This window comes from Herpailurus yagouaroundi, unplaced genomic scaffold (assembly GCF_014898765.1).
Source record: "Herpailurus yagouaroundi ecotype Mexico unplaced genomic scaffold, PumYag 100, whole genome shotgun sequence".
Taxonomy (NCBI): Eukaryota; Metazoa; Chordata; class Mammalia; order Carnivora; family Felidae; genus Herpailurus; species Herpailurus yagouaroundi.
The window spans coordinates 16,414,171-16,431,402 of NW_024412391.1; the positions used below are offsets into that span (position 1 = coordinate 16,414,171).

Here is a 17,232-nt window from a genome sequence, read left to right on the forward strand (position 1 = left end):
TAAATATGTATGCACAGCCGCTGGGGTGGTTTAGTCCTCGGGCCATTTTGTCGGTATATTTGTGTTTCCTGACCTTTTTAGAATATCCTTGAGAAACAGAACACAGTTCCTGTTTCTTTTGTTTCCTTTTTGCTCACCAGGGTCTACCGTGGGGTTCTGTACACAGCTGGTGCTGAACTGCTTGCTAAATAAAATGGTGACAGCTTAGAGAGGGTCCAGAGAGACTCTTAAGAGGCCCGTGGCGGTTACTGGAGATGTGGTGTGGCCCTCTCTGCAAGCCCCTGTCTCTTCAGCACCCACACCTGGCTGAGGTGACCTGCCTGGGCCGCCCGCCCTCCCTCACCCTCTTCACGACACGAATGTGAGGGTGGGCCAGCTCCTGGCAGACCCAGAGCTGAGCTGGGTGCAGCTGAGGCAGCCCAGCCGGTGGCCATCTTGCATCCGCGTGGTTGAGAGCTAGGTTGGATGGGCTCAGGCCCTTCCATCCCCACAGAACGGGGAGCACTGCTGTTGGGCTTCTCAAAGCTTATCCAGAGGACGCCAGACCTGAGTCTGCACCTTAGCTCCCAGGCAGCAGGATCGAGGGGAGGGAGCAGCACATCCTCAGAGCCCCCACCATACTCGTAGGCCAAGCGGCCCCCAACCCTCCATGGAGCAAGAGGATTTGGGGGCTTTAAGGGTCCAAAGTCTTGGCAGGCTTCTTAGTCTCCCCACCTCCCAAGCGGAGTCAAATTTTAATTGAAGCCTGTGAAGCACAAAGTCCTACAGAAACCATTAGGAGAGTCTTCTGGAAAATAGAGACTGACAAGAATCCCTGCAGGGAAGAGGATGAAAGAAATCACAGCTCACCAAGCCCTCTGGGCAACCAGTCCCAGGGCACCCAGCAGACGGCTTCTCCATCTCTGTCGTGCCCAAGTCCTCTCCCAACCCCGGTCTCATTAAAAGGAAACCAAAAGAGCTATATTATTTGGCTTCCATCTGGTCTCTTGAGATTCAAGGACTTTAATCAGTAAAATGTTAAAGAATGAAATAACTCTACGATAACAAGAAAGCCGCCAGCTGGCCCTTCCAGTGACCTTGCCGGAGTGCCTGGGAAATGGATCACACCATCTGGGCTTGACTTCCCTCCTGGGGAAGAGTGAGCAATTATGCCATTTTAGGATCCAAGTTTACAAAAAATGTATTTCCCCAAATAAGCAAACTTGTGCCCCCCAAACAGCTTGTATCTAATATATCATCTGCTTCCTGCATGGGGATGCAGGCCCACAGTTCCAACTATTCCAGGCCCACAGTTCCAACATGGCATCTTCGGGAAGGGTTGACAGTTCAAGGCACCACAGAGGGCTCCCTGTGAAGAAACGTGGAAAAGCCTAAGAGCAGGAAATAAATTACACTGGTTGAAAAGATAAGAAAATTGGTTGAATTCCTCCTCCAGGTCCAAGTGTAGGACTTACCAGTCCTCTTCCTGGGGCCATCTTGCTCTCATGGGGAGAACCTAAACTCAAATCTATGAAGGAAAGACAGAGTGGGCAAGGTGCCCAGCAGGTGACAGTTGAGAGAGAAGAGTGCTGGTGGTTCAGGCTGGGTCTCCCTTTTTCAAGGAGCCACTGAGAGGGAGCTTCAGGGTGTAGACCTGGGAGGCAGCCCTTAAATTCCCACATAGCGTCCTCTGGCAATGGCCGACTGGCCCTTACCCCATCTGGTGTGTCCCTGGGAAAAAGAGGCAAAGGGGAGCAGGAAGGACTCCACCACAGTAGGCAGGGTTGAACCTGGAGCCTGGGGCTCAGGCTCTGTGCTCTGAAGTGCCCTGAGGAAGGGGCTCAGGCTCTTCCTCCCCAAGAGGGACAAGGAAGAGGAAGCAGTCTGAGGTAAACCTCCCCATCGAAGGATATATTTTCAGCCTTGAGCCACTTGGCTGGCTCCCCCTCTCACCCCACTCCCCTCCTCAGACTCCTTTTCCACAGCCTGTGGAAGCCCATAGAAGCTTCTTTCATAGCCATGGAAGCCTTGCCCGGTTCAAAGGGTCAGGCACCACAAGCAGGCCCCAGGGGTCATTGTCATGTTGGTCTTCAGTGCCTTTTCTGAAAGAACTGGCCATCATCCTCCCAGGAGCAGCCCAGACCGCAAAGGTTGGTGTGGCCCGAGTGCAGTGGGAAGAAGCTACCTCCCTGAAGGGTGACCTCTGAAGTCGGACCCCAGAGAGACACCCTCGTAAGGTCAACAAGGGGCTTTCGGGGTGAACAGGGCCAGTGAGTGGCACCTGGGTGGGGGTGGGGGGATCCTGAGTCTGGGACGAGAGCTTCTTCCAAGCTGTTACGTGTGGTGTCAGTTGCTCAGGAAGTATCTAACCATGGAGCTGTGGATATTCTGGCACTTTCCAGGTTACCCTGAGTTTCTTCTTACGTCTCATCTTCACAACTTTTGAGGGCAGGTTTTCTCATTTAAAAAACTTTTTTTTAATGTTTATTTTTGAGAGAGAGAGAGAGAGAGAGAGAGAGAGACACAGAGTGTGAGCGGGGGAGGGGCAGAGAGAGAGGGAGGCACAGAATCCGAAGCAGGATCCAGGCTCCAAGCTGTCAGCACAGAGTCCCACGCGGGGCTCGAACCCACAAACTGTGAGATCATGACCTGAGCTGAAGTCCGGTGCTTAACCGACTGGGCCACCCAGGCGCCCTCGATTTCCTCATTTGAGAAAGGAGGAAGGCAAGGCCCAGAAGATCACATTCTAAGTAGAATCACTGAGACCCAAAGCCACGTACTGTTTAAAGCTCATGTAACTAAAGTGCCCTGGCCAGTGCCCCGGTCCAGGCGCACCCGCGGCATCAGGGCCCCCCTGGGCCTGCCGGCTTGTTCTCTTCAGGGCAGGCTCTCCTCCAACAGAGGCTGCTGGCCCCCACAGCTTCAGGCTCGCAGCCTATCTGGTCAGCAACCCCAAGAGAAAGGCCCCGAGTCTCTAATTCTTTAAGAGAAAGTATTGAGAATACTCTTATACGTACTACCTGGATTTGTCGTATCTTTATATTCTGTCCTGAGCTGGTGTTTTCAAAATGATCTTTTAAAAAAGAAAATACAGGGGTGCCTGGGTGGCTCAGTCGGTTGAGCGTCCGACTTCGGCTCAGGTCATGGTCTCGCGGTTTGTGAGTTCGAGCCCCACGTCGGGCTCTGTGCTGACAGCTCAGAGCCTGGAGCCTGTTTCCGATTCTGTGTCTCCCTCTCTCTGACCCTCCCCCTTTCATGCTCTGTCTCTCTCTGTCTCAAAAGTGAATAAACGTTAAAAAAAATTAAAAAAAAAAAAAACAAAGAAAAATAAAGAAGAAAATACAGGAAAGGGACCAATCGTGGTACCTTCAGACAATGGACTATTATTCAGCACTAAAAAGAAGTGAGCTCTCAAACCATCAAAAGAGATGGAAGAAACCTGAATGCATATCATTAAGTGAAAGAAGCCAAGCTGATTCCAACTATGTGACGTTCTGGAAAAGGCAAAACTACAGAGACAGTAAAAAAGATCAGGTGTTGCCAGGGGTTGGCGGGGGGGGGGGGGGGGGGTGGATAGGTGGAACATTTTTAGGGCGGTGAGAACACCGTGTATGAAACCGTACGATGGTGGATACGTGTCTTACTCATCATCAGTCCAAACCCACAGAATGGGCCCCACCGAGAGCGGACCCCGAGGTAAACCACGGACTCTGGGTGATAACCACGTGTCCATGTGGGTTCATCCGTCACCACCAAGGTACAGCTCTGATGCTGGATGTTGTTGGAGGGGAAGGCTGGGGTGGGGGAGGGGAGGCACATGGGAAAATCTCTGGACCTTCTCAGTTTTGCTATGAACCTAAAACTGCTAAAAAAAAAAAAAGATGAAGTCTCTTAAAAACACACAGAAATACAATTATTAAGAACGATGACACCCAAGTCTCCACAATGCTCCCCCCACCCCCCGAGTTAGTTTCCCAATTCAGCCTCAACAAAGTACCACAAACTGAGACGCTTCAACCACGGGGAACATATTCGCACACAGTGGTGGAGGCTCGAAGTCCGAGGTCAAGGTGTCTGCAGGACCGGTTCCTTCTGGGGCTGGTGGGGGGGGGGGGGGTGCATTCCCTGCTTCTCCCCCAGCTCCGGTGGTTGGCTGGCAATCTCTGGTCTTACAGAAGCATCACCCCATTCTCTGTGCTCACGTGCTGTCCTCCCTACACGTGTGTGTCTGTTCTCAGATACCCTCTTGTTATAGGGACACCAGTCATACTGGATGGGGACCCGTCCTAATGACCTCATTTTAACTCAATTACCTCTGAAAAGACCCCGTCTCTGAATATGATCACATTCTGAGATACCAGGGGGTTAGGACTCCAACCTATGTTTTAGGAGGTGGGGGGGGGGGACCCGTTAACACCCACTGAAGACACAGCCTTGCCCTGACCTGTGGCGGCCGACTGAGCGCCACATGGCTATGTCGCTGTTCGGACTGCGTGTGTCCCTGGCGGTATTCCGGCTCAGAATTCTCACGGGTGATTTCACAAGCAGGCTGCAACTCACACCTGGCTCTCCCCATCTAGAGCAGCCTGTCAACGCACAGCGGGGTTAGACACATTTTCCAGGTGTCATGGGACGATGCAACACGTGGCCGGGTGGCCTTCACTCAGCAGGTGCAGCCAAGCCTCAGCCCGGCACATCCAAAAGGTCTCCCGGAGACTTGGGCGCTCCCAGCGCTTTTCTTCTCTTATGACGTCTCTGAGCCGCAGAACCCATATGCCAGACATTCCGCGGAGGCAATTCCGAGGCGAAGTGTCTCAAGATCTATCGCCCAAAACACACTTACTGTCTGACACAGCCATTTCTATTCCTCTTAGAGTCCCTTTTTGCATTGCTGACTCCCGAGAAAGCTAATTAATTATTGGAGACACCACTATTAAATTGACACGGTGATTAATCTGATAATCCCTTTTATGAAATTACCTCTGAAATGCTAACTTTTCATCTTTTGAAACTCACTGTGTAAATTACTCTGAAGATTACATTGTACCGGCTTTTGGCTCTGTAAATCTTAACGGCAGTTTTTTGCCAAAAGCAATAAAAGCTGTCCCGAATTTTATCAGGTCAATCAGGAAAGAGGCAGGCAGGCAGGAAATTGAAGGTGACACACTGCAAGTGGGGGGTTTGCCTGACGGATTGTTAGAACCTGCTGTTGCCAGTTGGCTACAGGAGACTTTGCGCCGAGGAGAGGCACAGCGGTAGCCTCCTGAGGCAGAGGGACAGGAGCCCCTGGTCGCAGGTGTCGAGGCTCCTTGACACAAGAGCCAGTGTGGTTCTAAGCGGTGGTCCCTTCCCCCCTTCTCTGCACCACCGTCCCTACGTCCCCTCCCAATGCACCTCCTGCAGTGGTGGAGACCTCTTGGCGCATGACAGAGACAATGCCTGCCCTCCTGGCACTTCCATTCTAACAGAGGCAGTCAGACAATAAACAAGATAAATGACAAGTGACAGGGTGTGAAGGAGATAAGGGAGATCTAGTGGGGGTGGAAATACACAATTTTTAAAATATTTTTTTAATGTTTTATTTATTTTTGAGAGCAAGAGACAGAGGGCAAGCAGGGGAGAGGCAGAGAGAGAGGGAGACACAGAATCTGAAGCAGGCTCCAGGCTCTGAACTGTCAGCACAGAGCCCGACGCGGGGCTCGAACCCATGAACTGCGAGATCATGACCTGAGCTGAAGTTGGACGTTTAAGTGACTGAGCCACTCAGGAGCCCCTGGAAACATACAATTTAAACCAAGGGTCAGGGAAGACCGTGTTGCCTTGTTTACCTCACCCTGGCCCTGCCTCGTTGAGATGACATTTGAATAAAGAACTGAAGGCGAGAGATTGGCCACGTGGATGCTGGAGAAAGAGCTTTCCAGGGCACAGCCAGTGCCATGGACCTGGCATGGAAACCTGACTGGTCAAGGAACAGCAAAGGGGAGCTGGAATAGAACGAGCAAAGGGGCAGAGGCAGGAGTTAAGGTCACAGAAATTTGGAATCCATGAGCCATGGAAAGAGCTGAGTAAACCTGGCACTTCGGGGTGTTTTGCAAGGGAAAAGCCAAGTCTGTCGATCCTGTTCTCTGCAGGTGTTCCCTCCCAGCCCTGGGTCCTGTCCTGAAGGCGTCTTCCAGGCAGACCACAGCGTCTAAGGGCCCACTCAAGGAGAAGGGTGTGGACTGCACGACGTGTAGGTGAACACTTCCCAGGCCTATAGTCCCGCTGCCAGGGTTCTCGATGCATCTGCCCCGGGAAACTGAGGCACCTCCCTCCAGCTTCCCACAAAGCATCCACGTTCTTTCTGCTTGGCGGGGGGCAGGAAGCTTACTGCCTCCCACCTCCTTCTGTCCCAGGTTTTCTCCCATTTCTGCCTACACAGGTGAGAGCCGAACAGTGAACCCCCCCCCCCCCCACCCCCGCCCCCGCCCCAAGCCAGGAAAGCCCATGCCTGAGGTGGAGCCAGTTTCTGACGAATCTCTTATGAAGCCTGGAAACCAGAAGAGGTTTCTGATGCCCTCAGCGTGCAGGAGTTGTGGTCGGCAGCTGGAGTGACGTGGCGACAAATGGAAAGCACCTGTCCCCTGGAGGGCGGAGGGTGGGCACCTCCAGCTCACTCTGCAGCAGGAGAACGGTGGGTTTCTCTGTTTCAGACAAAACCTATCTATGGCCTTGAGGCTCTGGATCCAGCCTCTGTGGCTGCCCTCCGGCTGAGCTGCCCCACGGAAGGATTTTTCTGGAAAGGGACAACCAGGTGCACACTTGGGGAGGCTCTGAGATCTCCGCCATCCCTGTTTTCTGGCCCCTAGGTGTGGGGATGGAGCCACTGAGCGACAGCTGTCACAACAGCATGTGCGGTTGTTTTTTTGATGTGTCCCTGGCCCTCCCCGCTCATCTGCCACTGCACGGATGGTGCCTGACTCCTCTCCCCCGCTCCTCCCTCCATCCAGGCCCACACCGCGTTCCAGAACAATCCCCCACCGTGCGTCTGTGGAAGGGGCCGGTCTCCCTGTTGCTTTTCCAGTGAGCCTTTTCTTCCCCTGAAGCACATCCAAGAGCGCCGCACCGACTGCCCTCTGGGTTGCCATGGAAACGAAGCATTCTTCCCACTTCCCTCTTCTGTTTACCTTGGTCAGGGACTGCGGCAAAAACCAGCCAGTCGCTGAAGGGGAGGGCGGGCGGCTGGGGGAGAGGGAGGGAGGAGGGGAAGGCAGCCGCTCTAAACCAGATCATTCCGGTTCGGAGCGGTTCCCCGCTCTACCCCCGAGAGGCTCTCCAAGTAGGCTCTCCAACTAGGCGTGGGCCGCGGACGGCGGCTCCGCGCCCTGAGATTAGTGGAGAGGGGTCTGGAGGCTACTCCGCACCCCCCCGCCCCGGGCTCCACGTCCGCCTGCGCTCTGCCTGCCCGGGCTTCCTCCCCGCCGGTGCGGGGTGTTGGCGGAGTCTTTGTCGTGCGGCCCGGGCTCGCCGGCCTCTGCTCGGCGGTGGTCGGTCGGTCACGACACCAGGGCGCCCGGCGGAGGGTGAGGGAGCGATGGGAGCCGACGTCCAGCCCCGCTCTGTGACCTGGCCCAAAGCACCCTCACCCTGCTCGCACCGCTGCCGTGGCCTCCCAACCGAGGGCCCCGCTTCCTCTGGCACCCTCCCTCGGCAGCGGGGGGGGATCGGTTCGTCCTCTGCCTTCCAGCTTCCAGTTGATCTTAGAATGAAAACCAGACGCTTTGCCCGGCTCTTCCATCATCTGCCCAGCCTGCCTCTCCTTGCTTCCCTGGCCTCCCCTCCCGGGTTCCCGTCCTCCCGCTACGCGGCTTCTTCCCCTTCCAGAAGACGCCAGGGGCCGGGTTTTTGTCTTTGGAATGCTCTGGCCCCTTGATGTAGTGGCATTCTCCCTCATGTGCTTTCTAGCTCCTGGCGCGCAGTCATTGCATCCTCGGGGAGGCTCTCCCTAACTTGTCCGTGTCCGGCCGCTCGTGCTTCTTCACAGCAGCTGTCTCCCCGCTCCCCGCCTCCCATGGAAGCTCCCTGAAGGCAGGCGTGCTCCCCGCCGCCTGGCCCGGCCGGCTCCCGGCCCCGCGCCGGTGCGTACTAGGTGCTCACTTACTGAGCGGTCCGAGCGGGCGCGCGCCGGCGCCGACCCCGGCCTGCGCACCGCGCGCTCCCGCCTTCGGGCCGGGGGTCGGGCGCCCCCTCCCGGCTGAGCTCCGCCGGCTGCCGCTGCCCGCCAGGGGGAGGCAGAGAAGCCCCGGGACGCGAGGTCGCGGGCCCGAGGCCGGCGCGCCGCAGGGAGAGAAACCGGCTGCGGGCCTCGCTCGTGCGGGGGAGGCGGCGGCGGCCAGGCCGCCCTCGCCGCCAGCCCAGGGCTCCAGGGCCCCGGAGGGCGACCGTTCTGGGGCGGGGGATTGCAGGCAAGGCCACCCCTTCTCCGGGCTTTGCGGATCTGGGTAACTCTCTCTGCAGGCACGTCACTGCGCTTGGCTTGCCACCAAGTGGGGGTCAGCCCTCCAGGCTTAACATTCCAGTACCGCTTTGGTGGGGAGAAACGAAGCAGGGAAAGGCGCGGCTGGCGCTTCAAGGAGGCACAGGCTGGGTGGGCTCCGAGGTGGTGAGGTTGGCGGTGGGGGGAACAGGGCTGGAGTTCCAGTCCTGGACGCCGCCGGTGCACCCCTAGGTACATGTCACTCCCCGCAACGGCCGAGTTACCGTTCTTACGGATCACCTCTCTGTGGGTGGCAAGTGGGCCTCTTCCTTTGGGGGGGGGGGGAGGGGACAAGGGCAGTTGCCAGCATCCTGAGCCAGGATCTGATCTTGGCTGTTGCAGTGCACGCTCTCTACCTTTTCCCCCAGGGTGAGGCTCAGGGAGTAAATGAGACCCCAGATGCCTGGCGGAGGCCGGAGCAAGTAAGTTCGCTCACTTCAAGTGGAGGAGCTCTTGTAGACATCCTTGGCCGTCGCAGGGAGAGCCACCTGGGCTCCAGTAGCCGGGCAGCTTTCGGTGGAAGGTGCAAGAGGGACGAACTGACCGGTGTGGTCTAAGGTGACGCGGACTGAGTAACATTGGCTTTCTCTTTGCACAGCTGCCATGGGCACAGCCACCCTACAGCTCCAGGCCGGGTGTGGGCTCCTGAAATAGCAAGAGGCCGGAGCTCCCAGCTGTCTCTGTCCTTCTCTTCTTCGCAGCCCTGGGCTGGGCTGGGCTGGGCTGGTCACTGCCCGGTCTGCCTGAGCTGAGCTCCGCGCCTTCCTTCCTAGGAGAGCTGCGGAGGCCCTCCTGTTAGGCGGACCACTGGAAAGGTCACTCGTGTGTTTGAGGATTTGAGAAAAGTGTCTCCCTCTTCCACCGGAGACTTCGAGGCCAGACCCCAAGGCCTGTGCAGGATGGGTGGGTTTGCCGGGTCTGCTCTGTGTATCGCTCAGAAGCCTTCCACCTCCCCTCCCCTCACTGTGGAGTGGATGACAGAAAAAGCCTCTAAAATAATGTCTTATCTTGCTTGATTTTATGAAGGGACAGGATGGTGAGGAATGGTCTTCGGGCAACAATTAAATCTTGAGACTTTTTTTTTTTTTCTCTCCCTCTCCTGGATTTTTTTTTTTTCTCCTACCGGCTTCCAAGATTGGCTTTTAAATCGAAGATTTCCAAATACCAGTCAGGCTACCTCTTAATCAATGAAGAACTTAAAAATACTAATACTCCAGCCCTGCCCTTTGAATCACCCAATTTTTTACAGCCTGATTTGGTCAGAACGGACCCAGATTCACAGTATCCTGAAAAAGGGCTAAATCGAAAGAGTCATGAAGGGTTCTGGTTTATAAAGGAGAGAAAAGGGGGAAAAAAAACGAACAAAAACCGTGAACATACTTGAAAAAGCCAGCAGTCCCTGCTGTGGCCCCCTACATCTCCCGGGCCACCTTACCACTGTCAGCTCTTTTGGCTGTTTTTGTTTGTGTTTTCTGGTACCTTCCTTTATGCCTCTAGTCAATATGCTTTCCTGGTTAGTGCTTAATTTGAGACATTCTGTATATTACCTTCCTGCCATGGAACATGAGGATTTAGCTCTCACCTATGTCACCCCACTTCCCTTGTCTCGTCCTCTTACTTTCTTTATTGGTTAATTTTGTAACTTTTAGTAAATACTTCGTCTTCATTTTCCTGTACCATCAACTATAGAGAGCGAGAACGGTAAATACCCCAGGCATGCTTCAAAGCACCTCACACATTATTGCAGCCACACAGTAACAAGGACTGAGCCGAGAGCCAAGAGCTAACCAAGCCTTGGTTCTCCAGCTCTCCGGGCCATCTCCTTCCAGCACTGTACTGAGGTAGCCGCTAGCTACGCGTAACAGCTTATACTTACAGAAGTGAAAATTAAATGGAATGAAAATTGTAGTTCTTCGGTCACACTAACCACATCTGAAGTGCTGAATAGCCAGTGGCTACCACATACTGGACAGCGCAAATATGGAACATTTCCATCACCGCAGGAAACCATTGGTTTTGCGCTGGTCTGGAAGCTGGGCCTTTTATCTGAAGGTAAGTATGGAAACTGGATGGTTTTACCAGTGTCGTCTCCCATCAAGCAACTACTACCAAAGATTAACTGCAAGAGAATTGTGGTCCTACTGTTCAGTTATAAGAGCTTCGTAACAGCATTCTGACAAACTAGAATCTTACACGTGTAACTGGAAGAACAAAACCACCCAAACCAACTAAGCCACTGAAACCTCTTCCCACCCAAGCTAAGACGGGGCTTAACTAAGAACCGAATTAGATACCAACAAGAGTTCATTTCAAAGCTCTGGCTGGTCTAAAGTATAAAAGGCACAGGGTCCACTTCTTGCCCCTGATGGGCCTCACGGGAGTATACTTCAGAAGACGTAGGAGAAATAAAGCAAAGGAAACGAGAATGCTCTGCGTAATGAATGTGCTCTGCGTATTAACTGTAACGTGGGCTGGGGAGCCCTATAAATTAGGGGGTAGAAATTGTTATGTTTTCCTCTGGTCAATTTATGGCAGAATATCGAAGATTACTTGTCCCAGGAAGGTATATTTGATCCAACAGTTTGTCGATGAAAACTAAGAGGCATATGTGCGATTCTGGACGAGAGACCTTAAAAGTGACCAGACTTGGGAGTGTCCACACCTACACCGGACTTCAGAGCCTGAAGAAAAGCACTGCTGGGAGAGGGATCCTAGCAGAGGGTGAAGCGATACAAAGCAGAGGTTTTGGAGAAAGAAGCACCTGGAAGACCGAGGCAAGAACCAGGAACTGTGGTTTCATCCCCAAAGGACCCCCTGGGAAGGGCTCAGCTCCTCCTGGGGTTTTTTCCTTGACTCAGAGACAGTTGTGACTCTGTATGTAAAGATTCACATCTTCCCTTTGAATTCCCTGTAGCTCCTCCAACTCTTCAGAAAAGCCTTGAGACATCCGTACAGACTTGGCTAGTGGGAGTTTGGGGAATATACAGAACGGGACAGGAAAAGGGAGTGTGGTCTGCCCCACAGTCACTCGCTCCCTTGCTGGTGTCCTGAGGGGAAGAGCGTTCTGTTGAGGGGACGGTTGTAGGTCCAGGAGTCCCAGATGGTGAGCAGAGAGAGGGACCCACAGCAGGCGGCGGTGGAAGGCAGATGACTCACAGATATTAATTACAGAGAAAAGTGCACCCTGGTGGGTGGGAAAGGGGTGGCGGAGGCGGGCAGACTGATGCTTACGTCATAGAGGTGAGCTCGCATACACGCAAATCACCGTCCCACAATCAAGGTAGCCTTGAGCCAAACAGATTTGGATAAGATTTATTGATCAGATTGTTTTAGAAAACCAACAGCAAAACACTGACAAGGTACATAAATACAGATTGGACATTTTAGGGTAAATTCACTATTTTTCCTACGTGCTCGTAGGAGACCAAATAAGGTGGAAAAGCTGTCCTGATCATATGGCATGCACACCAGACTGCGAAAGGACTTCCACACTATTTAACAGGACTGTGGCAAATAGCTTTACAGTAAGGCAAGCATCGTGTGTGGCCTAAGCACACCCTGTACAAAGAGCCAAGCCCAGGCCTGCCCTCAGAGACTGCGTGAGAGGTTCCCCTTTCTTGCCTAGGTTCTTCCAGTCAAATCCTCATCGGCAGGTGCCTTTACAGGGAAATGCCTGGCGCTGTCCCTGCTCAGACTCTGTGTACAAGGAAGCGGCTTCAGAGAAAGTCAGTGTGTTTCTGATGCCTCCTTTGTATTCTAAATGTGCAACTAGTAAAACAGCAATCACTACAGTTCAGTGAGACTGCCTCGGACTCACCCTGCGCACTGACTAAGCAGGGCCTTTCAAAAACTTCTATGAAGTGAAAAAAAATAAAATCATGAAAATTACAACTAAAAAAATGGTACCACTTTTGAAGCACGACTCAGAACTCCTTTTTGTAACACAAGGTAAGATAAGAGGTCGCTTCCCACCAAACCCGGTGACCTCAGAAAGGAAGCAGCATCACTGGGCACGACCCGCGGCGGCACACACGGGAGGTACAGAGCTCTACGAAGCCGGCCTCAGGCCCTGCCAACGCCCCTAGAGTCCCGAGGAATTTGGGGAACCAAAGCACTTTAAGCTAACAGTGACCAGTTTTTGGAGCTCGCGATCACGGGACCGTAAGCCCTCATCCGGCCTGGAGCTCAACGCCAGAACAATGAAGAATAAGGAAAACGGCTTCTTGTGCTACATCAGAGTGCTGGCAGGTAGACGATTTATAGTAACGGTGCCACCTGCTAAACATCTGTAAGACCACATAAAAACAAACTGGTTTTACAGAATTAAGACCAACACAGACTTACAGGGTAATTCAACCTTTTCCTACATGCCAAGCTATATGGCTGGAAAAGGAATTCCCAAAGGAAAAAATAAGGCTCCTGCAAGAACAGAGGAAAAGCAAGTATTTGTCAAGAGCCAAAGAAATGTGTTCAAATGATGGGATTCCCTCTGCATCACACACAGCAGCTTTTTCTTCCTCTAGGTGCTAAGAGTTCTTTGGTGGTTATAGGAGAGACAGCCTAGAACTCAGGGCAGGAAAACCGTGCCGAAGCAGAGGAGTGAAGAGTTAACATCTCAACTCAGGATTACCACCCGTGGGTCCTAATTTCAGCATTCAACAGCTGTCATCAAATTGACAATTACAGCTAATAGGGCTGCCTATATGCTTGCTGGTTTCTAGCCCTCCGTGACTCTTCGTTTTCATTTCTAACTACTTATTAGCCCTACTCCACTGAAAAGGAGGTGCTTGTGGGAAAGGGGTAAGGAGGAGGAAGAATATAAATGGATCAATTGTTTGATAGAAAAGTTGAAACACTGATTATCTATGAGTTTCAATTATCTGTGCTTTACTCTTGCTACTCTGGGTAACCAAAGGTCACTGTTAATAAACCTTTTGCTTAGAAATGTTAATGTTTATCATCATATGTTTAAATCTAGCTATGTGATGGACATGAATAATTTAGAGCAAATTTTTACACCATGTCACGAGGGCCCTGAAAAAAAACTCTGCCAGTGGAAAGGATTTCAGTTTGGCCCCTGAAGAACAGTGAAAATTTCATTCTATTCTATATTGGTTAATAAGATTTTCCAGAATGTGGAAAATATTTTATTAAATGAAGAAAGCCTCATTTTCTTCGTTTAATAAAGTCTTATATTCACAGATAAATTAGTATGTACATGGGAAAGCTGACAGTATTAAATATTAGATTTTAATTCTCCATTCAGAAATTCCTTACAGGTAGACTTCCTTTTTTCGTGGGCAAGAAATGTAGTAAGATATGCAAACATGAGACAGTACAAAAGATGACTGGGGGAAAGTCTCAACTCTAACAAACCCAAGGAATAAGAAGTCTTTAAGAACTGGAGTAAGAAAACAAGGACCTGAAAATCCAGATTGACCAAGAGTTGGCTTACGCTAGCTGGTCACATCTCAAATTCTTGGTATAAGTTGACTCTAAAGGAATGAGCTGGCTTTCCCCAAGGCAGATTCAAAAAAAAAGAAAAAAAAAAAGTAGTCTACCTGCTTTATAGTTACACCCTATATATAATCTGTATATATCCATATGTGTTTCTATATATTGCACTTAAATTTACAGGACTGCAGTAAGATGGCAGGGAGTACCTCAAAGAGGCAGAGGAGCAGCAGGCATAAACTTTCCTAAACCAAGTAACAGTGTCAGGAATTCAGGGTGCTGGTTATAGGGATACTAAATGGTCGGGGACCCCCTATATAAAATTCTGCTCATCTATATTTAAGTCATCATACACACAGTCTCATTTGGCATCCAGAACATGTGCATATGTGTGGTTCTATAGCACTCAGAGCTGGTCATTCTACATTGCTTTCACTAGTGTTATATGAAAAGAAGACACTTTAGACCAAGGGTATGTACTTTTATAAAAATGTCACACACAAGGTCTTGGATGTCAGGCCTCCAAAGTCTACCTCAAAGAAGACTGCCCTCAGAAGGCTTAAATCTTTTTTGCTAGCAAGTGTGGACTGAACTAGACTCTCTTTCTAGCTCTCCAGTGTAGCAAAGCTAGAGACCTGCTTATTTCCCAAGGAGCACGGAAGGGTAAGCACAGAGGCTGAGCACTGAGGCTTTGGTCCCTACGTAAATCCATGACAAATACCCTTTCGCCACCCTAGACCGCACAGCTTATTTAACTGGATATAGTCCACCGAATATCCAGAGACCAGGCTGGAGTCGTGCGGTAAAGCTTTGTTTTGAACTCATGGGGCTGTTCAACCTGACTTGCTCCGGAGAGAGCTCCTCACTGGAGTAAGCTTAGCAGTGGGCGGTAAGAGGTTAAATGTCAAACAGACTTGGTCGTGGCAAGATGGGGGTGGGACCTCTAGAGGAGTTGCTCCTTGTCCTGCCTCTGCCCCACACCCATCATTCCCCCGAAAGGACCCAAACTCACAGGTGAGTGGTATCATAAGACCTTGCAGAATTTGGGCTCCATGAACTCAACCCAACATGGACGGGATGTTCTAATAAGGCATGGAAGTTAAGAGTCCAAGTCTAGAGACCACAGTTTTCTCTTCCCCAGAACTCAACACTGGAGGGTGACTTTTTAGCCATAACTCAAAGGTGATTTTAAATCCACACATGAGCTAAAGAGATCCCTTCTGGGATGAAGGAAAAAAGAAGAGTAACTTTAAAAGCTAAGTGAAAAAGAGGCACTTAAAGGAAAAATGTGTCCCAAATCTCCCGTCTGAGTCTCCTGTTGTGAGGTGACCAACGGGATGATCAGCACTGTGCCTTCTTGTATGCCTTCCGCACCTTTCGTACACCTGAGGACTTCCAAATGTTCACGTCTCAGTGACTTGCTCAACTACTCTAGCAGCCTGATGGCAAAGAAGTGAAAATTCAGGTCACCCCTTTTTTTAGAGTGAAAATACAAAACAAACCAGAACTAAAATGTCACACCAAAAAACTAATGATCTTCAGCTTCATTCCTTCCTCATGCTAGTTTTGAAAACAATAGTTCTTTGGGAAGGATGGCCTGTGGCTTTTCCCCCAAGACCTTTTATCCAATAACTAGACAATTACTCACAGCACCATGCACATTAAAGCAGACAAAAAAGAGGCAATAAGCTAAGGGAAAAATCAAGGGCCAGTTGGCTTTCTAGAGATAAAACCCACTGCCTGAGAAAATGGCAGGTGCATGGCCCAGTGTTCAAGTTCTGAAAAGGAAACGGCCAATATGATGGTCAAAGCTCACAGCCTGGAGCTGAAGCCCTCCCCGCCTTGCTCTTTTCTGGCCTCTCACAAGCTTACTTTTACGCCCCATGGCGTTTATGCCACATATTTAGGGTCTACAAGTCCCCCCACGAAGAAGTCAGAGATACTTGAAACCAGTTATAAGCACAAGGGAATTTCAAAACTGCCCAGAACAAAGAACTTTGACCACCATCAATTCCTTGATTTGAAACGTTCTTGGTGCCATAATTTCTAAGAGCAACAATAAACAGCACAACTACAACACACACACACAAGCCTTTTGACAGCCAAATCTAACCATTGCTGGCACCAGAAGAATGTGGAAAGAAATCACTGATCAAGAGTTGCTGAGCCGCCTGACTTTCCTCCAAAGTCAAAGGATGGGTTTGGGTATCGATGCAGCAAGATGTCAGCCGGTGCTGCCATCAGATCCAGCCACGCAATTAGAGGCGTCTTGGAAAACAGTAAGTTTGACGTCTAGGTTGGCATGTAACCTGCACAACTCTCAAGGTCAGCCTTCTTGTTGTTGTTGTTGCTGGATTTACATTTTTTAAAATTTTATTTGTTTTTGTCAATGATGCTGCTTTAATTTGTGGAGCACTGGCTGACATGGTCATAGTTTCAGAGATCCTTTAAAAAATTCTTTATCTGATCATGATTCATAACATTGTTAAGGTACTTTCAGACTTTCCCTCAAGTCCATACAGGAAGAGGGAGTATGTGAGTATGTGTGTGTGTTGAGGCAGGAGGGAGAGAAGCAAAGAAAGAAGCACGAGGGAAAGTGAGATTGCCATAAACTTAAAACCAATTTACAGAAAGGCATCTGATGTATTTTCTGAATAAGGCCTTGATCAGGGTAACCAATTCTACACTGCCCATAAATAAAGGAGTCTCTTTAAATTAACATTTCCAGTATCAATGAACAGTCCAGACATCCTCATTTCAAGCGCTCGATGAGTCCCTGTGTGAGTCCAAGGTGCAGAAGCTGTGTGCGGGAGAGGTTTGCTAGGTTGGGGAAGGCTGCAAGCAGCTTCTCCCATGCCAGTTCCAGCAGGCTCGGCACCACCAGCCAGATCTTAAACAGTGACCCAGTCCGTTTGTTTTCATGGATGTTCACCACTCCTCCATGAATGTACATGCAACCAGCCTATGAACAGACGGCAGTCAAGAGGACAAATTCAAATGGGAGAGAAGCAGGTAACTTAGGCTGAAGAGTCAGCGACAAAGTGCACAGTAGGCCAAATGGAGACGGGGCAAAACAAAAAGAATTTCTCACTGATCCCAACATAGTGCAGAGATCAAGAGGCGTTTAAATAATAAATGAGTTTACTAGGGGAAAACTGTAGCTTTTTTCTTTTTTTTTTTCTTTTACTTCAATGAACATTAAAGTGACATTATATTAAGTATTCATTGTGCCAAACACTAGGAACACAAAGATGAAAATAAAGGTCTTTGCCTTGAGAAACTGG

At 50.7% G+C, this 17,232-nt stretch overlaps 2 protein-coding genes across 6 annotated transcripts in view; both read right to left on the reverse strand.

Annotated features, from left to right (window-relative positions):
• Positions 1–1,219: 1,219 nt before the first annotated feature.
• KLHDC10 (kelch domain containing 10) overlaps positions 1,220–17,232 on the reverse strand; it is a 70,931-nt gene continuing 54,918 nt past the window's right edge. For 2 of the 3 annotated variants that reach the window (XM_040471974.1, XM_040471975.1), the window contains one exon: positions 11,792–16,910. In XM_040471974.1, coding sequence (XP_040327908.1) covers positions 16,701–16,910 — 210 coding nt within the window. In that variant the 3' untranslated portion in view covers positions 11,792–16,700. Of the gene's footprint in view, positions 1,349–11,791; positions 16,911–17,232 lie in introns of those variants that run through there. The other variant, XM_040471976.1, reaches the window with a different exon arrangement.
• Positions 6,437–9,103, reverse strand: LOC121028345 (translation initiation factor IF-2-like). 3 transcript variants are annotated; one of them, XM_040471979.1, is made up of 2 exons: positions 7,000–9,103; positions 6,437–6,602 (listed from the first exon to the last, which is right to left on the reverse strand). In XM_040471979.1, the coding sequence occupies exon 1, from the start codon at positions 8,690–8,692 to the stop codon at positions 7,997–7,999; it is 696 nt and encodes a 231-aa protein (XP_040327913.1). In that variant the 5' UTR covers positions 8,693–9,103; the 3' UTR covers positions 6,437–6,602; positions 7,000–7,996. The 3 variants fall into 3 exon arrangements, with proteins under 3 accessions (XP_040327913.1, XP_040327911.1, XP_040327912.1); XM_040471977.1 differs by having other exon boundaries at positions 6,437–6,636; XM_040471978.1 differs by having other exon boundaries at positions 6,554–6,660.